The 24,339-nt window shown below is 38.5% G+C and overlaps 1 protein-coding gene and 1 long non-coding RNA gene across 2 annotated transcripts in view; both read left to right on the forward strand.

Annotated features, from left to right (window-relative positions):
- Nucleotides 1-8,613, forward strand: part of LOC130232527 (uncharacterized) — a 199,733-nt gene extending 191,120 nt beyond the window's left edge. The window contains exon 3 of the long non-coding RNA XR_008838120.1: nt 8,406-8,613. This is a non-coding gene — a long non-coding RNA (uncharacterized LOC130232527). The remainder of the gene's footprint in view (nt 1-8,405) is intronic.
- Nucleotides 8,614-9,316: 703 nt separating this feature from the next.
- LOC130232525 (adhesion G protein-coupled receptor L3-like) overlaps nt 9,317-24,339 on the forward strand; it is a 242,469-nt gene continuing 227,446 nt past the window's right edge. The window contains 1 exon segment of the mRNA XM_056462477.1: nt 9,317-9,381. Coding sequence (XP_056318452.1) covers nt 9,329-9,381 — 53 coding nt within the window. The 5' untranslated portion in view covers nt 9,317-9,328.

Here is a 24,339-nt window from a genome sequence, read left to right on the forward strand (position 1 = left end):
TGAGTGTGCGTGTGTGTATTTTGAAGTGACAGTAAACAGGACGGCAGAAGTGTGTGTGTGTTGTGTGTGTGTTGTGTTGTGTTGTGTTGTGTGTGTGTGTGTGTGTGTCCGTCTGTGTGCGTGTTTGTGAGTACAGCATGTGTGTGTGTATGTGTCATGAAGTGACAGTAAACAGGATAGCAGAAGTGTGTGTGTTGTGTTGTGTTGTGTTGTGTTGTGTTGTGTGTGTGTGTGTGTGTGTGTGTGCCCGTCTGTGTGCGTGCTTGTGAGTACAGCATGTATGTGTGTATGTGTTATGAAGTGACAGTAAACAGGATAGCAAAAGTGTGTGTGTTGTGTTGTGTTGTGTTGTGTGTGTGTGTGTGTGTGTGTGTGTGTGCCCGTCTGTGTGCGTGCTTGTGAGTACAGCATGTATGTGTGTATGTGTTATGAAGTGACAGTAAACAGGATAGCAGAAGTGTATGTGTGTTAGTGTGTGTGTTTGAGCTCTGCTGTGTGGTGTCTCATAGTTAATGATCTGCTCTCAGTAGGCGAGTGTTTGTTCACGTGAGTGTGTGAACAGTCTCACTGCACTTAAACACAGAATTCACACAGGAGGTGTCGTGCGGAAGCTGGAAGCCAATTAAAATCAAAGCCAATGAGGCGCGGTGGACAGTGAGCGCCGGATCCGCTTCTGACGCCGCCCTGCAGACCTTACATCCGCTTTCACATCAGCGCTCTTGCTTATTTCCACACTTCTTTCATGGGTTCACATTATAATCCCTTCACATTAGTCCATGGTTTCCACTACATTCATTCATCCATGGCGGGGCGTCACACCGAAATTCATTCCCGCCACGTCTACTAGGGCTGCATGATGCTGGCTAAAATGAGAATCACCATCTTAAAATCAAGATCAGGATTTTCTCACGATTCTGTCAAATAAATATGAGTCGGCTGTTGTTGTTATTCTCAAACGTATGGTAAGATAAACAATAATACATCAGGCTTATGTGTTGGTCTACTATTAGTTAAAATACTTCATTTTATAGACTCTTTTCTTGGCTGCTGCATGGAGGACGCCATAATAAGCAGCGTCTTCAGGTTGTCACCGTACCTCGCGCTCTTGCTCTCTTCTCCTACCTTGCATTACAGATGACCTCTTTTTACCTGTTTTTATTTGCAGTCACAGGAGCACCGGTCATTTCTGCTAATTCTTTCCACCTGCCTGTTATTCCCCTTTTCCCCTATAGCACGTCACTTCCCTTCATGTTGGTCAGTATGTTGTCATTCGTGTGTCTGTGCGAAGCATTGCGTTACTCACCTTGTGTTTGTGTCCAGGACTGCCAGTGAGCGAGCGTACCGTTGTTCTGGGTTTTGTCCTTGACGCACCCTCAGCGTTCACCCTACTGGGTTACTTTGGTTTTGTTACTTTCCCTGAGACTCGCTCCTTAAATAAAGACATTATCTGCATTTGAGTTCACCTCTTCATTGCTCGTGACACAGGTAGAATGTTTAGAACTTCCATTTACAGTGTTTACAATAGGTAATTTGCGCTCCGAAAATGGGTTTCAATAGCGTTTTGAGTGGATCACGGAGTGTTTCTGTGACATTTTTTGTTTTTAGTTTTTTTTTGTATTTTTGTTATCGTTTCATTTTCTTTGTATTTGTATGGAGAGAGATTAGACTCAATAATAATTCACGCAAAAGACACGATGTACACATGCGTAGCCAAATTCACGTACGTAAAATATTTATTTATACTTACAAAAACAATTCACGTGCACAAAATAAAAATACATTTTCATCAAATACGTTTCACAAATGCAAAACACCATTTGCAAATATATAAGAGTGTACAAAAAGTTTTGAATGTTCACGAGTTCATCCTGAATGAGAATGTGCAAATCCTCTCTCACGTACGACTCACCCTGAATACCAGTGTGTGCATTTTGAGACTTTCCTGCCAGAAACAGGCAACTCGTACCTCTCAGCCAATCAGATCCCTACTGAAAAATCCAGCTCAAACCAGCCTAGGCTGGTTGGCTGGTTTTAGCTGGTCGACCAGCCTGGTTTTAGAGAGGTTTGGCCATTTCCAGGCTGGTTTCCAGCCATTTCCAGCCTGGTCTTAGCTGGTTAGGCTGGAAAATGACCAGCTAAATCCAACTAAAACCAGCTTGACCAACCTGGTTTAAGCTGGACATAGCTGATTTTGGCTGGGCTCCCAGCCTGGCTAAGCTGGTCAAGCTGGTTTTAGCTGGTCATTTTCCAGCCTGACCAGCTAAGACCAGGCTGGAAATGGCTGGAAACCAGCCTGGAAGTGGCCAAAACCCCTCTAAAACCAGGCTGGTCAACCAGCTAAAACCAGCTAACCAGCCTAGGCTGGTTTAAGCTGGATTTTTCAGCAGGGATGAGAGCTGTACTCGATGTCAACCACTCTGGGCTCCTTTCGCGCAGTCTGTTCCTCTAACCAACATGGCGGATACTCCTGTAAGTCAATACTGTTTCCCACTAGTTTGTGTATACGCTTTTTATAGTAGAATCTGAGTGTATTTTCAGTAACTCAATAGAAAAGTGCTTGTGTTAAGTCTATTCTTCTTAGAGGATCATCTCCGTTAATTAAGTCAGACTGCGCAAATGGTGCGCACAGTGAAGCGCTTCGGTCATTCCCGCGTTCTCAGGGAGTAGTAATTGGTTGAACAGTAAGCTCGCATCTTATTGGCTACAGGGCACGAGTGACTCACGTGGGAGGTGTGTGCTGACAGGAAAGTCTCAAAAATGCACACACTCGTATTCAGGGTGCGTCGTACGTGAGAGAGGATTTGCACATTCTCATTCAGGATGAACTCGTGAATTTTAAACATTCAAAACTTTTTGTACACTCTTATATATTTGCAAATGGTGTTTTGCATTTGTGAAACGTATTTTATGAAAATGTATTTTTATTTTGTGCATGTGAATTGTTTTTGTAAGTATAAATAAATATTTTACGTACGTGAATTTGGCTACGCATGTGTACATCGTGTCTTTTGCGTGAATTATTATTGAGTCTAATCTCGCTCCATATATTTGCATTATCTCAAATTGTGTATCTTTTATGTATTCTAATAAAAAAAAAAAAAAATTAAATAAAAATAAATACAAAATAGTGAAGCTAACAACGTTTGAAACTTTTCTGTCACAAAATATCACCCGTCGTCTACTGAGTGTTAATAATTTAGCCAGAACTTCCTTTCATTCTTTACTCTTAATGCTTGTGGCTTGATTTATTTGCCTACAGAATAATATGAAGAGTGTGATAGTCGGAATGTAATAAATATTCAGTACATGCTGTGGCGATAATGAACGATGGTCAGGATCAAAACACTTCAGATGATTGAAACCTATGGATTAACATCTATTTCGTAATGCGGAAGGTGCGATTTATACAAAAGCTTTTTAGATGGAGACTGAACAGGAAAATCTCGGATATAAATCACACGTTCTCCCTGTAAACAACTGATTTGCACATCATTTTGCGAGAGATACATTTACTGAGAGCCTGTGATTTATCGGACAGATTGTAAAGTCTCATTCAGAAAGGCTAATGTTTTCCCACCTGCCGGAATCTGAGGATTCAATCACAGATGCAAACATTGACATGAAATGAGCACGATGCAAACTTTTCCTTTTGTTTTATGGAGAACTTCTGTTTTTGTCAAGTGAGATTAAAGAGTGTAAATAAAAGCTCACATACTGATGATTCACGCATTGAATTGACTTTCGCCTATAATTAATTGAAAGTGCTTGCGCAAATGTCAAATGCCTCAACGTCTACAGTTCATGAGGCGTTCATGCATGCACAAACCAGTCCAGGTTCATTGGAAATACTTTCCTCAGCTTAGATTATTGTGAAATGTGAAATACGCTGCTCTGAGTACATGTCATTGCACATTTCAGATGAGAAATCCACTAGATGGCGCTGTCTACATTTTTGCAAATCACAAACATCAGTCATGATACGTTTTGTTGTACGTTTCAGATGACAAATCCACTAGATGGCTCTGTCCACATTTTTGCCAATGTGAAATATTTCACTGTTTTGTTGTGTTTATATACGTCTTTCCTCAGCTTAGATTTTTGTGAAATGTAAAATACGTTGCTCTGAGTACATGTTGTTGCACATTTCAGATGTCAAATCCACTAGATGGCACTGTTTGCATTTTTGCGAATTGCAAGTATGGTAGGTTTTGTTATACGTTTCAGATGACAAATCCACTAGATGGCGCTGTGTACACTTTTGTGAATCTGAAATATGTTTCTTAGAATAAGTTTTGTTGTGCGTTTAAGATGACAAATCCACTAGATGGCGCTGTCTACATTTTTGCAAATCTAAAATATATCTTAGGGTATGTTTTGTTGTGCGTTTCAGATGACAAATCCACTGGAGAGTGCTGTCTACATATTTGCAAATCTGAAATATCTTAGCGTACGTTTTGCGTTTCAGAAGACAAATGCATGAGATGGCACTGTGTACAGTTTTGTGAATCGGAAACATGCTACTTAGAATAAGTTTTGTTGTGCAATTCAGATGACAAATCCACTAGATGGCACTGTCTACATTTTTGTGATTGTGAAATATGTGAAAAATGTTTTGTTGTGTTTATATACGTCTTTCCTCAGCTTAGATTTTTCTGAAATGTAAAATACGTTGCTCTGATTACATGTCGTTGCACATTTCAGATGACAAATCCACTAGATGGCGCTGTGTACACTTTTGTGAATCGAAACATGTTACTTAAAATAAGTTTTGTTGTGCGTTTCAGATGACAAATCCACTAGATGGCACTGTTTGTATGTTTGCGAATCGCAAATGTTACTTATGATACGTTTTGTTGTGCGTTTCAGATGACAAATCCACTAGATGGCACTGTTTGTATGTTTGCGAATCGCAAATGTTACTTAAAATAAGTGTTGTTGTGCGTTTCAGATGAAAAATCCACTAGATGGCGCTGTGTACATTTTTGTGAATCTGAAATATGTTACTTAAAGTAATTTTTGTTGTGCGTTTCAGATATCAAATCCACTAGATGGCACTGTTTGTATGTTTGCGAATCGCAAATGTTACTTAAAATAAGTTTTGTTATACATTTCAGAAGACAGATCCACTAGATGGCACTGTTTGCATTTTTCCGAATCGCAAATGTTACTTATGGTATGTTTTGTTGTACATTTCAGATGGCAAATCCACTAGATGGCGCTGTGTACACTTTTGTGAATCGAAATATGTTACTTGAAATAAGTTTTGTTGTGCAATTCAGATGACAAATCCACTAGATGGCACTGTTTGTATTTTTGCGAATCGCAGATGATACTTATGTTATGTTTTGTTGTACATTTCAGATGACAAATCCACTAGGTGGCGCTGTGTACATTTTTGTGAATCTGAAATATCTTAGTGTATGTTTAGTTGTGTGTTTCAGATGACAAATCCACTAGATGGCGCTGTTTGCAGTTGTGTGAATTGCAAATATGTTACTCATGATAGATTTTGTTGTTCATTTCAGATGAAAAATCCAGTAGGTGGCGCTGTCTAAATTTTTGCAAATCCGAAATATCTTAGTGTATGTTCAGTTGTGCGTTTCAGATGACAAATCCACCAGATGGCGCTGTTTGCATTTGTGCAAATAGCAAATATGTTACTTAGAATAAGTTTTGTTGTACGTTTCAGATGACAAATCAAGTAGATGGTGCCATCTCCATTTTTAAATTGGAAATACGTTACTCAGGGTACGTTTTGTTGTACGTTTCAGATACACGTCAACTAGAAGGCAGCACATATTGCTCAGATCAGCTAGCAAACCATTGACTTCCCTAAAACCCAACCAAGTGTTTTCAGAAGCAGACTTTAAGTCAAAAGTGCACTGCGAATACATAATTTTACCTTTATTTTACATTGCTTTTATCTGTATATGTTTATACGGCAATAGATAGGTTGTGGCTTCATACACAATAGAATATCTTGCACTTTAAAGAATGCTTTTCCAGATTCACAATAAATAGGCTGAAGCACGTATTTCCAACGAGTCTGTGTTGCATTTAAACTATAATAAACTGAATTTAAATTAAAAAGAGGAATTCCAATGTATCTTGTGTCTAAATCCGACAGTCCATCTTTGAGTCTCTTCAGATAATTCTGGACGAGGTGGCAGAACGCACACAAACAACAGGATCCAAGATCATTTCTCTGTGCTAAATCTTTCCAGATCACAGTCTTTAGTCCCGGCTGACGGGCTAAAGCTCAGCTTGTCTTCAGCTCAGCCCTGGGGTTTATGTCAGCGACAGTAAACTGTGATTTTTCATTTTTTCTTCTGTGGTCAGTGAAGTATTTCTGTGTGGATTTGCTCTGGACGACTGTCACAGGGAGAAAAAATCCTCCTGGCAGAGACAGCGACATTAGGATTCAAAGTCTAAAGGCATTTGATGGATCGCTCAAGCATGGCAAACCACACTATACACAGTGTGTGAAAAAGTAACAAGGCATTCAAAATTGGTAATAGTTAGTAGTGTAGAAGAATTGCGAACACACCTGACTATATTTCCGGCTGTATTGCTGACAATAGCCACATTTCCACTATCGGGCCAGTGCGAGCCAGGGCTTTAATCGGGCCAGGCCGGGCCAATAGCCCGGGAGGTTGAGAAATGAGGCCGAAATCATGTCGCGTTTCCACTGTCGGGCTAGTAGCTCGCAGCGCGTCACGCAAACACCGCCCCCAGAACGTCCCCCGAATCAAACGTCACACAACCCGTCACACAACCCGCCCACTTCAGCGGGAACAAAAAACTCAAATTATAACCACAAACACAACCTGGCATCACTACGAGAGCTGGAAGATGGAGAACACCGAAGCGATTGCTTTTTTACTGTTTGTGGTCTGTTGGTGTAAGGCCAGACAGCGATCCCTGGATAAGGACATTCGAATTTGGCGGCATTTACTTCAAACACAGATTTTGGCTGCAAGGCGAGTGATTTGATCAAGCGCGATAGCAAAACAAATGTAAGGGAAGAAAGCATCTTGTCTCCTCTTTACCTGACAGGAAAACTCCGCCTTTGTACGTAACCCCGCCCCGAAGCCCCAGTTGGCCCTCCTTGGCCCAAGGTATTCGGCGGGCCGAAAAAGGCCGGTTGCTGGCCCCAAGGAAGCCCCGCTTTGGCCCGATTACGCCCCGGAAGTGATAGTGGAAACGCGACTGGCCTTGGCTCGCCCTGGCTCGCTCGCTTTAGGCGCGATAGTGGAAACGCGGCTAATTACTGTAACTGAGTACGTTTTTTTTCAAAATCTGCCCTTTTAATGTACTTTCAAGAGTTCACACTTAGCTGATGATTGATTATAAGCAAGTTTGGCATGCTGTCCCGGTAGAGAGCACTGAGCTCAAAAAGTCCTTGAGCCCTGGGCTCCCTCCCGTTTGCAGGGCGAGAGGGCAGCTGTGAGCTCAGGTAGATCTCGACAACTCCCTACTTTGATAAGAGCTGATGAATAAAATGATTGCTATGAAGAGATATGCTGCTGGAGGAGAGTTTGACCGTAGTGCTAAATTTATATTGATCAATTCACTTGTAGTGCATGTTTTTGGAATGTGGGAGGAAACCGGGGGTGCATGTTGCGGATATATCTGAGGACGCGGGTGGTGAGAGAGGTGTCGCGGATGCCTCTATGGATGCACCGGCCCTGGGTATAGTTCATATATCTGACGACTTGTAATAAAAGAGAATATTCAGCCTGATCTCACGAGAAAACGTAAGCATTTTACGTTTTGTCAGTTTAGTGGCTAATTCATACGAAATTGTACGATTTTAAAAAGGAGGCGTGGCACATAACCCCACCCCTAAACCCAACCATCATTGGGGGATGAGCAAATCGTACTAAATTGTACGAATTAGATCGTACGAATTCATCAAGTTACGAATTGCCGTGAGATTGTGTTGGAATATTATATTCTAGTGTTATGAAGTAAAATAATTTTAAAAAGTGTGTATGGAAAGCATCGTCAGTGCATTGTGATGCACCAAGATATCAAATTAAACTAAATCTATGTCATGATATTCATAACCAAACCGAACCCTGAGACCACTGTAGGTTAACACCCCTAATTTATACACAGCTGGATTTAAGCTATGCAATTTAAACAGGAGACAACAGTGTACATTTGTAGATACTACTCATATTGTTATAATTGGCATCTAGTATTATAAGCTCCAACATAATGTAGATGATTTAATTTATACTGTGGACTATATTGTGTGACTGTTCATATGCAGCAATGATTTCTAGCTTCATTTCTTCTCACTGATCATAATTTCACCTCTGAGGTTAAAGAGCATGTGCTAGTGTTGAAATAAGCATGCGGTGTTTATTTTACTGAGCGTTTCTCTTCTGTTTTCGCAGCTTTCAGTCGTGCACCGGTGCCCATGGCGGTGGTCCGGCGGGAGCTGTCCTGTGAGAGTTACCCAATCGAGCTGCGCTGTCCCGGGACGGACGTCATCATGATCGAGAGTGCAAATTATGGACGAACTGATGACAAAATCTGCGACGCCGATCCCGCGCAGATGGAGAACACGCGCTGTTACTTACCGGACGCCTACAAGATCATGAGCCAGAGGTCAGACACGAACACAATCAGCACAGAAACATACACGAGAGTGGAGTAATTAAGATGCTTTCAGTGTTTTGAAAGAAGTCTGCAAATTTATTTGATGAAAATATGATATAAACAACAATTTTGTGAAATATTTGTACAATTCAAAGTCACTTTTTTTAATTATTAAAGAGTATTATAACATATAATGTTTTCCAGTGATGACAGTCACTGTATTACACTCATTACCTAATTCTAGTTTCTGTTTTATACTTAAATAAATAGATATTTTGCCCGGCCATGAATGAAATTCAAAAACTATAAAACATCGATAAGCTATTGGCTGTTTTTTGTATAAAGGGGAGGAGCTACTCTGTGTCCCGCCCTCTCTTTATGTTTCGGTTGAGATTACGTCAAACATCGAATGAAAATGCATGTTTCAAAGCACTTCACGGGACCAATAATAACAAGATATTTAGTTTATTCATAATAAGATATATAAACTTTAATTTCAATAGTTTATTAATCATTTACTAACTCATTCTGAATGATCTTAAAAACCACCAACTACTCAAATACAAATGGTTTGTAAATGATGCAACACTAAATTTAGTAATGAAAAAATAATCATTAACAAAGTATGAAAATACAGTCATTAAGTACATTATAAATTATCAATCAATCAATCAATCAATTAATCAATTAATCAATCAATGACGCTGATCCCGCGCAGATGGAGAACACGCGCTGTTACTTACCGGACGCCTACAAGATCATGAGCCAGAGGTCAGACACGAACACAATCAGCACAGAAACATACACGAGAGTGGAATAATTAAGATGCTTTCAGTGTTTTGAAAGAAGTCTGCAAATTTATTTGATGAAAATATGATATAAACAACAATTTTGTGAAATATTTGTACAATTCAAAGTCACTTTTTTAAATTATTAAAGCGTATTATAACATATAACGTTTTCCAGTGATGGCGGTCACTGTATTACACTCATTACCTAATTCTAGTTTCTGTTTTATACTTAAAGAAATAGACATATTGCCCGGCCATGAATGAAATTCAAAAACTATAAAACATCGATAAGCTATTGGCTGTTTTTTGTATAAGGGGGAGGAGCTACTCTGTGTCCCGCCCTCTCCTTATGTTTCGGTTGAGATTACGTCAAACATCGAATGAAAATGCACGTTTCAAAGCACTTCACGGGACCAATAATAACAAGATATTTAGTTTATTTGTTCATTATTTTGGATATAATTTAATGCATTGTTTTAAAACATAACTTCAAAAAGCTTAAGCAACAAATCTACCATTTAATAAAAATAACTCTACACTTTATAATAACTACACATTATGAACCATTTATTAAGCATTAGCAAATAGTGAATTCATTATCTGTTAAGTATTAACTCTACATTAGTAAACAGTAAGCAGTTTATAACTGCAGCATCAAATGCTCTATTATTGACTTGACCATATTTATAATGTACTTAATGACTGTATTTTCATACTTTGTTAATGATTTATTTTTCATTACTAAATTCAGTATTGCATTATTTACAAAGCATTTGTTTAAGCATAGTTGGAGGTTTTTAAGATCATTCAGAATGAGTTAGTAAATAATTAATAAACTATTCAAATGAACATTTATAATTCTTATTATTCAGGCAGATAGTAATGGTTAATTAGTAGGGTAATAAATGCTTTATTAACTCATTCAGTTTTGTGACCTAATCTAAAGTGAGGACTGTTTATGCTTTATTAATGACAATTAAAGGCTCAGTTAAATTCAACCCAGGCTCATCCTGAAACGTACCCCCACAGACGTTTCTGGAGATCGCGAAATACATCCCGGCGGTACGTTTTTTTGCAGTTTTTGTTTTCGTGAATCCGCCAGAGGTCGCTGTGTACGCTTTTCGAGATCTCAGATTTCGTGAGTGCCATTCGCACCTGCTGTTCTCACGTAAACCCACCAGAGGCCGCTGTCGACTCACTTTTTGACAGACTTTCTGACTGACTGAGTGAACGATCGGCTGACCCACCCTCCCCCTTCCATAAACCCAACCAATTTTATCGATTGACCCGAGCACCCGCTTCCCTAAACCCAACCAACACGTTTCAAAAGCAATCCAAAAAAATAAAAGCCCTCGTCTGACTTTTTTACGTTTTTTTTACCACGTTTTCAGATTTTACCACGTTCTCACCCTGCTATTCACCTGTTTGTTTTATATTTTGGATTCTGTTTTTGTCTTACCTGCTTTCTGGAACCGCTCTTCACCGGACTCAAACGCCCCCCGTCTTCGTGGTCAACTCCTCTCTGCATCTCAAATCCGCCAGCTGACGTGGCGCGCTAACGGGACAAACTGGTTGCAGCCGGAATGCCGTCCATACAGAGATAACCGGTCAGCTGGTAAGCGCGAATAGGAACAGCGTCACACTGTCCCTTTGCGTTCGTTTAAATAAATGAAATGCAGCCATACGTACCTCCGCCTACGTAATTAGCTGTCTCCAGAAACGTCCGCAGGGCTACGTTTTCACAATGAGCCTGTGTTGGTTAAATTCTTAACAGGAAAAAAGAAAGTAAACGACATTACTAATTTCTGTTCATTTGAAGATACACATATGAAACTTTATCAAATAAACAATAAACATTTGCAGTTTTACGTGTTGAACTGAAAAGACTTCGTTCAAAGACTTACTCAATCGTTTAACTTTTAATGTATATGTACACAAACACAGATCAGATTTTCTACAAATCTACCTTTTTTTTAATGTTGCATTGCGTTTTGAAGCTAATTTTAGAAGTGTCTTGTGTGGGATTATTCTGTGAGTTATACACTGTTATAAATTGTGCACTCATATCCTTTGCAAATGTGAAATCAAGCTATCTGGAAGCGTATTTGTACTTCTGTTTCAGAGTGTTTCTAGTTATTTGCTTTACACTTTCTCACCCAGCAGTTTCTCATACTATAATTATGATAGAAATCATCCCTCCTGGAGCAATCTGAGTTTAAGCATGCCGTTCAGGAGCAAAGTGAAAGGTGATAAGATGTAGGATACCTTCACAATCCTCAGGTCCATGAATCAAGCCTTCAGGGAGTTTGAACCTGCAACCTTTGGATTAGCTCCTGCTGTGTGTGTATGAGTGTGTGTGATACACTGATGCAGATTTGGCTTGTTAAAGCCGGCTGTGGCGCTTTCTCTTTTCGGTCTATGTTTTTTCCTGGCTCCCTCCCTATCATGTTCCTGAGTATTTCCTGCATCTTGACACTCATCACAGAAGAGTCAGACAGAGCGGGATCAGAGCAGAGCCTGTCTGTAATTGCTCCTGTGTGTATTCTAGGTTCTGTTGCTGAAATAAATTAAAGCACAGCCAGATAACAAACAGGAGCTGTGTCCATCTAGCGCAGAACAATAGGCATTATTCTCCACACTAAACCTCTAACCTCACACGTGTAATCATGTTAGGTCTGGGGAATTTGAATAACGTTGCAGTAGAGGCTCTGGTAGAGTTAGAGTAGCTGTTATAGATGTCTGAATCAACCCAGGCTCATTCTGAAAATTCTGGAGACCGTGAAATACATCCCGTCGGCACGTTTTTCTGCAGTTTTTGTTTTCACGAATCCGCCAGAGGTCGCCGTGTACGCTTTTCGAGATCTCAAATTTCCCTCACGAGTGCCATTCGCGCCTGCTGTTCTCACATAAACCCACCAGAGGCCGCTGTCGACTCACTTTTAGACAGACTTTCTGAATGACTGAGCGAACGATCGGCTGACCCACTATCTCCCTTCCCTAAACCCAACCAATTTTATCGATTGACCCGCCCACCCGCTTCCCTAAACCCAACCAACAGGTTTCAAAAGCAATCCAAAAAAAATAAAAGCCCTCGTCTGATTTTTTACTTTTTTTACCACGTTTTCAGATTTTACCACGTTCTCACCCTGCTATTCACCTGTTTGTTTTATATTTTGGTCTTACCTGCTTTCTGGAACTGCTCTTCACCAGACTCGAACCCCCGTCTTCGTGGTCAACTCCTCTCTGCATCTCAAATCCGCCGACGGACATGGCGCGCTAACGGGACAAACTGGTTGCAGCCGGAATGCCGTCCATATTGAGCTAAGCGGTCAGCTGGTATGCGCGAAAAGGAACGGCGTCACACCGCCCTGTAGCATTCGTTTAAAGAAACGAAATGCAGCCATACGTACCTCCGCCTACCTAATTCGCTGTCTCCAGAAACGTCCGCAGGGCTACGTTTTCACAATGAGCCTGTGTTGGTCTGAATTGATGTCTGGTTGAGATAGAATAAATGTACAGAGTTGGATTAGCATGAGGTTGAGGTTTAAGAATGTTACACATTAGGTCTGAAGGTAACACTTTAGAGTAGTTAATGCATTTACTAATATTAAATAAGTATAATCTTGTAACGCATTTATTAATCATAGTTCAACATTTACTACCGCATTATTAAAATCTAATGTTGTGCTTGTGAACATTAGTAAATGCACTCTGAGTAAACATGAACTAATATGAGCGTTATTTAACTTAAATAAAAATTGTAAATGTATTACCAACTGTTTGTTCATGTTAGAAAATTCATTAAGTAATGGACTATTATTTAAAAGTGTTACCGGTCTGAACAATATATCGTATTATTTCTTAAAGATTAAAAGGTTTTTTTTTATACAATGTTGACCATGACTCTGCTTAGACTAAAGTCTGGTCACTGAACCTTCAATAATGTCCAGTATAGAATATGTGCTCATGCTGCAGTGGAAACAGAATGAATATTGTGTCTGACTCCATCATGAGCTTGGAGGACTGCATCCATACATCTCTGCAATGACTCAAATCACTGATTAATAAAGTCATCTGGAATGGCAAAGAAAGCCTTCTTGCAGGACTCCCAGAGTTCATCAAGATCCTTTGTGTTCATCTTCATCGCCTCCTCCTTCATCTTACCCCAGACATGCTCAATAATGTTCATGTCCGGTGACTGGGTTGGCCAATCCTGGAGCAGCTTGACCTTCTCTGCTTTCAGGAGCTTTGATGTGGAGGCTGAAGTATGAGAAGGAGCGCTATCCCGCTGGAGAATTTGCCCTCTCCTGTGGTTTGTAATGTAATGGGCAGCACAAATGTCTTGATACCTCAGGCTGTTGATGTTGATCATCCACTCTGCAGATCTCTCGCACGCCCCCATACTGAATGTAACCCCAAACCATGATTTCTCCTTCACCAAACTTGACTGATTTCTGTGAGAATCTTGGCTCCATGCTGGTTCCAGTAGGTCTTCTGCAGTATTTGTGATGATTGGGATGCAGATCAACAGATGATTCATAGGAAAAATCAACTTTCTGACACTTTTCCAAATGATAAACTAACTGAACGTTATGTAGAGTTTCAGTAGAGTCTAACAACATTAGAATGTGTCATATAGTATCAGTGTGTGACAGAGTTTTAGTGTAGTGTGTTATGTAGAGTTAAAACTCAAAGTGTTGTGTGGAGTAAAATGTCACATAGAGTTTCAGTCCGTTTCAATAGAATCCAAATGTCACGAGTTTCAATAAAATGTCAAGTTTCAGTCGAGACTCGTAGGTTCATCAAAATGAGGATTGATTAAAGCGAGGAATCAATATCGTGGAGTTGAGGGGAATCCTGTAGCGTGAGCTGCTCTTGTGCTTCTCCCAGACTCATTACCATCCGCAGAGATGAGAGGAGGTAAAGCTCACCTCCAGAGAGACCAAACAAACTCAAACGCTTTCAAACCACTTACGCTTTAAGCTCATTAGAAAGACAAGAAGCAAATCCAAACACACACACACACTCAGAGAGAGAGGGAGAGAGAGAGAGAGAGAGTTACATTTTTAGACAACTTTATTGTACATTAGCATTCAATTAAAATAATTAACAAATTATTTAATCAGATACTATTGCTAAATTTTAAAAGATTATTTTCAACTTTACATAGGACCTCTCTACTGTTTCAAAGCAGAACGTTTTATATATATATATATATATATATATATATATATATATATATATATATATACACAATAGTTCTGTCTGGTTCTGGAATCTGATTGGCTGATTGGCAGTCATACAGCCTCTTCACCCTTCTGCATTACTCCGTCCACATAGAGCAACAGCAGATCAATAAACTCACTACAGTTCGACAAATACTGCAGCTGTTGGACAACATAATGCACTTTTGAGGCTTTTGTTAGGTGAGAATGTAGTTGTTTAGATTGAACAATGCAGTTTATTTATAAAGACAGTGCCTATTTTAAATATTCACAATTTCTGAGAGACAGCGAATCGGCGTCCATCAGCCTGCCATATTGAACACAGCAAAGATTGTTGACGTTTTGCCACAACAGAAACCACATAATAAGCCCTTGGAGGAGAAACGATTGGCGTAATTTTAAACTACAGCTGATCAAAACCTTATAAAACAGGTGAGTTATATTCTATGTCGATCTCTTTTTTTTGTATGTTACAGTGTTACAGTAGTATTTGTAGTGTATTGAGTGTGAGATGAGACTCACATCAGGAATGTGTGTATTTTGTGTTGGCCACTCTTTGTATAACACTGATACACTTTTGGGGATGGTCATCTGTCTGTTTCTAATGCGTCTCCTGTTTTCGTTACTGCAGACTAGTTCAGTAAACAGAAAGAAAGAAGAAATGCCCGCATGTGTTTAGCGTTTATCGCGAACACAACAGTAATCTGCTAGTGTTTGCTTTGGTATTTTCAGGGTTAATTATTGTGATCTCCCGATTACAGCAGAGTAATACTGGGAAATCTCTGTAGACTGATGGCATTTCATGATGTTCAGCCTTATAATCCTTAAATGTGAGCAAAATCAGCTGTTTTGTCATCACTTTAGACATTACGCTAGAGAATCATTCAGATACTAGCTCTAAAGTGACGTTGGTGAAGTAGCAGCGGTTCCTGCTGTTCTGACGTCAGCTGCAGATGTGAATGAACGGTGGAGAAAGTAGTTCCTCTTACAAAAGGATTTTTGAGACTCTCCATGTTTGATTTTCTTATTTATACACGATTATGTCATCGAACTGTTGTATAATGCAATATCACACTATATGGCAGTATATCATCCCTAGTGGGACACTAACGCACACCTCCCACCAGTGCTGATATACAGCCACATCGCACTGCTACTCGTGTGATATTGCTCATAGATAAACATAGTTAATCTTCAGGTAAATAGTATATAGTGTCCTTCCAAAACAAGAAAAGAAAAATTTCTCCCATTTCTCCTTTTCATTTCTTCCCCTTCTCCTTTAAAAGGGAAAAATAGGTGCTAAATAAACAAACATATAAAAACATATAAACATATAAAACACAGAAGCGTTTCTAACATATTGTCTGTTTCGCAAAAAGAGGAAGAGTGTATCCTGCAGGTGGTTTGTCAAGCCCACTCACCTTCTCCCTCACTCATCCTACAGTTATGTGGTGGTGTTACAAAACAAACAAACAAACTGCACAGCATATTGGAAGGTTAAATTACAAGGAATGAACTGCACCTGTTCAGATTGACCTTTATTTGCAATTCTGCATTTGCTGACGTCAGTAAAGTGTGAACTGCATTAAAGTGAACAGCCCTGAAGTGAGTGGAGCAGCTGATGGTGCATGTTTCTCAGAGGAGACACACACACATGCACACACACACATCAGATCTGTAGTGCTGCAGGTGTCTCTGTTTGTCTGTTTATGGACCCTTTATTAACATTTCCGGGTTTCTCAGCAGCAGAAGTCGTAGTCATTGGGTAAACGTTCGAGCGCAGACAATAGGAGAGTACAACACATCATTATTTTACAATCCCATATACTGAAATAATAAAAGAAAACCACAAGTGGCTATATTCTGAATCACTATCATTTTTCACTATCACTATCATTTTCACTATCATTTTTCTGAATTTCACTATATTTTTGACGTCAGTTGTGGGCCGAAGAGAGAAGGGGGCCGAGGGATGGGGTGCAGGGGTGGCGGTCAAATGGCCCGCAGGCCGGGAGTTTGAGACCCCTGCTCTATAATGATCCAAGAGCCAATCACACAGCAGAAACGTGCAGCAGTGTGAATCTTGAAGTGTGTTGATATTAAAAAAGCACCAAATTTTCAGCTGCCGAAAATGATCGGCCACCAACAATAGGTTATGCTCTTTAAAGGACTCTCTAATTTGTGGCTTCAGTCATTATTGGGATACTCTTTTAAATGTGGAGGAATTAACAATAATTAATAACATTAACTGATATCGATTTATACACTGTAAAAAGTGGAAACTTAAACAAATTACTTTGACTTGTCACAATTAAATAAATTAAGTTTGACAAACTTAATTTATAACAGTTTTCAGTAATAAATTAAGTTAGTTATTTTAGGTGGAACAGGTTTTTAGTAATTTATTTAAGGCAAGTATAAGTATTGTTCACTATCTATAATGAGCAATACTTGTATTTGTCTCAAAACATGAAAGTATTATTTTTATATTAACATGCGGGAATTATTTGTACGATAATAAAAGGATTTTTACTGTTATAATTACATTTACAGTATTATATTATACTGTTTCATTCCTGTTTTCTTAAATAAATCACTAAAACTTGTTACACCTAAAAGGACTAACTTAATCAACCCAGGCTCATTCTGAGAACGTAGTCCCGTGGATGTTTCTGGAGACTGCGAAATACGTAGCCGGGGGTACGTACGGCTGCATTTCATTTGTATAAGTGAACACTGCGGGGCGGTGTGACGCCGTTCTTATCGTCGCTTGCCGGCCAGCCGCTCGCCTCCGTATGGAGGGCTTTCCCGCTGTAACCAGTTTGTCGGGTTAGCTCTTCATGTACTTTGGCGGACTCGTGGCGCAGGGAGGGGCTGACCACGACGACGACGACCGGGTTTGAGTCCGGGGAAGAGCGGTTCCAGAAATCAGGTAAGAAAACAAAAACGAAATCCAAAAAATAAAGCGAACAAGTTCATCACAGGGTGAGAGTGTGGTAAAATCCGAAAACGTGGTAAAAATCAGACGAGGGCTTTTCTTTTTCTGGACGGCTTTTGTGAATCGTCGTTGGTTGGGTTTAAGGGACGGAGGAGGGTGGGTCAGCCGATTGGCCGGTGGCACGGTCAATCATTCTGTCATCCAGGCAGACAGGCGGAAGGTCGTTCCACAGCGGCCTGTAGCGGGTTTACGCGAGAACGGCGCGGTAAAAAGCGCGCACAGCGGCCTCTCGCGGATTCGCGAAAACAAAAACTGCAAAAATACGTACCTCCCGGGACATATTTCGCAGTCTTCAGAAACGTCCACGGGACTACGTTCTCAGAATGAGCCTGGGTTGAACTTAATTTATTACTGAAAACTGTCATAAATTAAGTTTGTCAAACTTAATTCCTTTAATTGTAACAAGTCGAAGTAATTTGTTTATGTTTTCACTTTTTACAGTGTATAATCGTCATTATTCAGTATGGAAAATAATTAATTGAGATTGCGTTTTTAGGCGAAGCAGTAGCGCAGTAGGTAGTGCTGTCGCCTCACAGCAAGAAGGTTGCTGGTTCAAGCCTCGGCTGGGCCAGTTAGCGTTTCTGTGTGGAGTTTGCATGTTCTCCTTGCGTTCGCGTGGGTTTCCTCCGGGTGCTCCGGTTTCCCCCACAGTCCAAACACATGCGGTACAGGTGAATTGGGTAGGCTAAATTGTCCATAGTGTATGTGTTTCCCAGTGATGGGTTGGAGCTTGAAGGGCATCCGCTGCATAAAACAAATGCTGGATGAGTTGGCGGTTCATTCCGCTGTGGCGACCCCAGATTAATAAAGTGACTAAGCCAAAAAGAAAATGAATGAGATTGCGTTTTTGTCACATCGCCCAGCCATATTTAAAAACTTTCAAGGATTTAAGATGCTGATGAGCGCTAAACACGTCAGAACATTCTTGTGAAAGAGTCTAATGTCCAGCACTTTAGATCAGATTTCCAGAGTGTATAGCAAACCGCATTCAGGGACAACGCTAATATACAACTGAAATGATAAAATGACTGAATAAGAGGACATCTGACATCTGTGTGGGATTATCAGTGCTTTCTCTTTGTCTGTGGTTTTGTGTGTGTGTGTGTGTGTGTGTGTGTGTGTGTGTGTGTGGCTGGCAGAAGCTCACAGCTCATGTAATCTGATCATTCAATTCGGAAGCGCAACTCTTCATTGTGTGCAATTCTGCCCTCGTGGGAATAGAGCTGCCTTTTCCGGCCTGCAGGCCACCTGTCTGCTTAATGTTAACACACACACATACATACATGCACACACACACATATACATGCATTACATATATGCATTATACAGAAACGCACACATATATGTACACACATACACACACGCACACACTCATATGTATATACACATGCACAAACACATACCACCACACATACATGCATTACACATGCACACACATATCCATGCGCACACACCCAACAGATATACACCCATAAAGGAATACACACATACATACATATGCACATTACACAGAAGCACAGTCATACACACAAACACACACATGCAGATACGCACACACATACATACACAAATACATACATGCGCACGGCCACACACACACGCACACATAAATGCAGATACAAACACACACATACACACGCACACACATTACACACAACCACATGCACATTACACACACGCACGTGCAAACACGCAAACATCCAGACATGCACACACATGCACATACACACACGCACACGCATACACATTATACACTCATACACAAACACGTTCAAGCAAGAACACGTGTGCAAACACACACATACATAAAGGCTCACACACACACACACATGCATACATTACATACACACATTATTCTCACACTTATACATAGATATGCAGACACACACATATACAAACATACAAAACACATGAACACATGCGCATGAAGATACACACATATATACATGCATGCACACACACACACACACACACACAGCTACAAACACAAGTATACACACATTACATTACACATATACTTACTACATACATAGAGGTGTCAAGGTGGTGCAGTTGGTAGCACGATCGCCTCACAGCAAGAAGGTCACCGGTTTGAGTCCCGGCTGGGTCAGTGGTTATTTCTGTGTGGAGTTTGCATGGTCTCCCCGTGCTGGCGTGGGTTTCCTCCGGGTGCTCCGGTTTCCCCTCAGTCCAAACACATGCGCTATAGGGGAATTGATGAACTAAATTGGCCGTAGTGTATGAGTGTGTGTGTGGGAATGAGTGTGTATGGGTGTTTCCCAGTACTGGGTTGCAGCTGGAAGGACATCCGCTGCATAAAACATATGCTGGAATAATTGGCGGTTCATTCCACTGTGGTGACCCCTGATTAATAAAGGGACTAAGCCGATATGAATGTATGAATGATGAATTTCCATATTTGTTATGAAGAAGAAGCCTTTTGATTTGGGTATTTCTTTATAGCTCAGTGAGCTCAGATGCAGCTGAAATATTAGAGCTGCAGGACTGTCACAGAGCACACAGGATCTGCTAAAAACTCTGGCAGACTGTTAGATTCACACACAGCTGTTTGAGCTTTCATTGAGTGATTCTTCACACTTTAGAAGCTGCGTGCGTGCCTGTGTGTGTGTGTGTGTGTGTGTGTGTGTGTGTGTGTGTGCGTGCCTGTGTGTGTGTGTGTGTAATTCTACACTGAATTGCATCAGGTGTAAAGGTTCTTCAGAGAGTGAATGTTTGCTATCTCTATGGCTCTACCTCGCCTTATTAGATGAAAGCTTATTGAGATTAAAGAAAAACTGAGTTCAATTCTGTCGTCTTTGCATGAGATATTCTATAAAGTAGGTCCTGGAACAATCATGAACTGCTGGGTTTTTTTCTGATGTGTTATTTTAGTGTAAATACCATCATTATTACATGATTATTTTAATTTAAATGTCATTTTAAGTCATTTTTTTCTTGAAAAAAATGTATAAATGGTGGTGGTGGTGGTGGTGGGGGTGTTAGTATCTTATTTTTATATTAATATTGCCTGTATTTCCTTTTTAATTATTATGGTAACACTTTATTTTGATGGTCTATTTCAGTATTAGTATGCTCTCTGCTTAAAATCTGTTGATACAGACCTTCAACACACATTTAACTGACTATAAGAAACTTTACAAGTGCATGTCAGCTTACGCTAACACTAACCCTAACAGTCTACTTATAATCTAATGAGAATTAGTTGGCATGTGGATGCAATGTAACTTTATTCAACAAACAGACCATCAAAATAAAGTGTGACCCACATTATTTTATTTCTCTAGTTAAACTAAATTAAAATAACAATTATTATTATTCTGTATTTTTTATTATTATTTGTTTATTTTTGTTATTGATTGTGGGCATCATGGTGGCGCAGTGGGTAGCACAATCGCTTCACAGCAAGAAGGTCGCTGGTTCAAGGTCAGTTGGCGTTTCTGTGTGGAGTTTGCATGTTCTCCCTGTGTTGGTGTGGGTTTCCTCCAGGTGCTCCGGTTTCCCCCACAGTCTAAACACAAGCACTATAGGGAAATTGGGTAGGCTAAATTGTCCGTAGTGTATGTGTGTGAATGAGTGTTTATGGATGTTTCCCAGTGATGGGTTGCAGCTGGAAGGGCATCTGCTGCGTAAAACATATGCTGGATAAATTGGCAGTTCATTTCGCTGTGGCGACCCCAGATTAATAAATCCGACCAGAAAATGAATGAATGAATGAATGTTATTGATTGTATATTATTAATTATATTTTAATCATATTTTTTTTTATATTACTGAATCAATAAACAAACAAATAAATATTTTCTTAGTTAACTTTTCTAGTCATCTCATCTTGAATCAGTTAAATTGACTAAAAATATTAGTTAAACTTCATTCATTCATTTTTATTTTCCTTCAGCTTAGTCCCTATTTCAGAGGTTGCCACAGTGAAATGAACCGTCAAATATTCCAGCATGTTTTACGCAGCGTATGCCCTTCCAGCTGCAACCCAGTACTGGGAAACACCCATACACACTCATTCTCTCTCTCTCTCTCACACACACACACACACACACTACGGCCAACCCACGCCAACACGGGGAGAACATGCAAAGATCCACACAGAAACGCCAATTGACCCAGCCGGGTCTCGAACCGGCGACCTTCTTGCTGTGAGGCCACAGTGCTAACCACTGAGCCACCGTACCACACATTATTTGTTTATTATATATATTATTTATTTATTATTCCTTATTATTTAAACAAAATGATATAGATAAGATAAGATAAAATTTATTATTATAATTATTTTTAGTAAAAAAAAAATAAATTAAAAAATAATAATAATAATAAAAACAATAACAACAACAACAATAATAATAATAATAATAATAATAATAATATTAATATAATAATAATAATAATAATAAAAACAATAACAACAACAATAATAATAATAATAATAATAATAATAATAATAATAATAATAATAATAATAATAATAATAATATTAATATAATAATAATAATAATAATAAAAACAATAACAACAACAATAATAATAATAATATTAATATAATAATAATAATAATAATAATAATAATAAAAACAATAACAACAACAATAATAATAATAATAATTATAATAATAATAATATTAATATAATAATAATAATAATAATAATAATAAAAACAATAACAACAACAATAATAATAATAATAATAATAATAATAATAATAATAATATTATTAATATAATAATAATAATAATAATAATAATAATAATAATAATAATAATAATAATAATAAAAATAACAATAATAATAATAATAATAATAATAATAATAATAATATTAATATAATAATAATAATAATAATAATAATAATAATAATAAAATAATAATAATAATAATAAAAATAAAAACAATAATAATAATAATAATAATAATAATAATAAAAATAATAATAATAATAATTAAAAATAATAATAATAATAATAATAATTATTATTATTATTATTATTATTGTTATTATTATTATTATTATTATTATTATTATTATTATTATTATTAGATATAATAATAAAATTTTATTAATATTATTGAATAAATAAATAAATAAATAAATAAATAAATAAATATTTAGTTTTATCAAATTAACCTTTCTAATCATCTTAACCTTAAATCAGTTAAACTGATCAAAATATTAAGTTAAACTTTGTATAACTTTAAAAACAATATTTAATACTCAACTGACTGACCTATTAATATAAGTTAAAGTAACATAAAAAAAAAAAACGTTTGTCAACTTTTTGTCATATATATATATATATATATATATATATATATATATATATATATGTGTTAATGTGGGGTCACAGACATTGACAGTTAATTGCAAACAGTGCAAAAAAAAGAGGAAGAGAAAACTGGTTCCCATAATGTTTGTTGTGTCCGTCAAACTTTGTTGTTATGTAGAAACATTAGATCCCTCAGCTTCAGCAGAAAGAGCAGATGTGGACACTTGAGAGCGGTTCACAAGTCTGAATGCATTAGAAAGCACTATAACACACCTCACACACACACACACACACTCAAAGTGTCAGATACTCGAGAGCGTACTTGCCTCTGAACACTTTTCATTCAGCCGATCACTATAAAAAACACAATCTGTCGCAGTCTGTGAGCTTCCAGATGTGCAAAAAAACTGACACGTCTTGATTCCTGTAACAGATTTACCACTCAAACTACTCAGATGGCCAAAAGCATTTATCCTGTCGCAGGAGAAAGATGAAATCAACACTAAACTGTATTGATAGTGCGCACTTGTAGTGTGCGTCAAATCCTAAAGAGTTTCAACAGAGTTGTGTGGAAACCGTGTGTGAATATAAGCAGCTTCTAATGGTAAAAGTCTATTAATGTTACCATTTATAATCAGACTTGATCAGGTCAGTCTGCAGAAACACTTTGATTGACATTCTCCTTTTATGTGATGTCATCAGAGGGGGAAAGCCCCGCCCACTAGTGCCCATCTCTCCCTCATTAGCATAGGACGTTAGTCTTGTTTTTCAATCTGCCACTATGCTGACACACAGGCATTTGTAGCTTGAATTTAAAGCGACAGTCACCAAAACACCACACTTAAGATCAAAACTTGAGAGTTATAAAGCGTTGGTGACTAAAATTTAACGCTACATTTACACAGATTACACAGACCTGTTTAGAGTTATTCTTGGTTGTGAAATCGCTTCAAAATGAAGATATTAAAAATAAATAAACACATAGATGGCGCAGGATGTGAAGCAGAAGCTGTATTTCAGGAGTGAGTATCTGCACTGTCTTCATTATCCTACACACACAGCATAGGTCGAGTGGAGTTTTATCCCTGCACAGAATAAACAAATCACGACAGCAATAAAAGCACTCAAATGTTGTGTGATTACCTCTGGAGTTTAAGCCCTATTCCCCGAGCACTCACACACACACTCAGCCCATATCTTTATTTCATCCTGAGTGCCTGTAAAAGCTTTTTTCCCTATAGTTTTTTCTCCTCTTTAGATGTTCAGACACGCAGTGTTAGAAACCCTGTTGTTGTTTTTTTTTTCAGGATTGTTAGACTTTTAAGAAATGCCAGCATCCTTGAGTCTCTCATACATGCATGTATTTAACTTTAAAACTTACTTATTTGCAAAATAATCTTTCTTTTTTATTTAGATTTGTT

This window comes from Danio aesculapii, chromosome 7 (genome assembly GCF_903798145.1).
Source record: "Danio aesculapii chromosome 7, fDanAes4.1, whole genome shotgun sequence".
In the NCBI taxonomy this organism is placed as follows: Eukaryota; Metazoa; Chordata; class Actinopteri; order Cypriniformes; family Danionidae; genus Danio; species Danio aesculapii.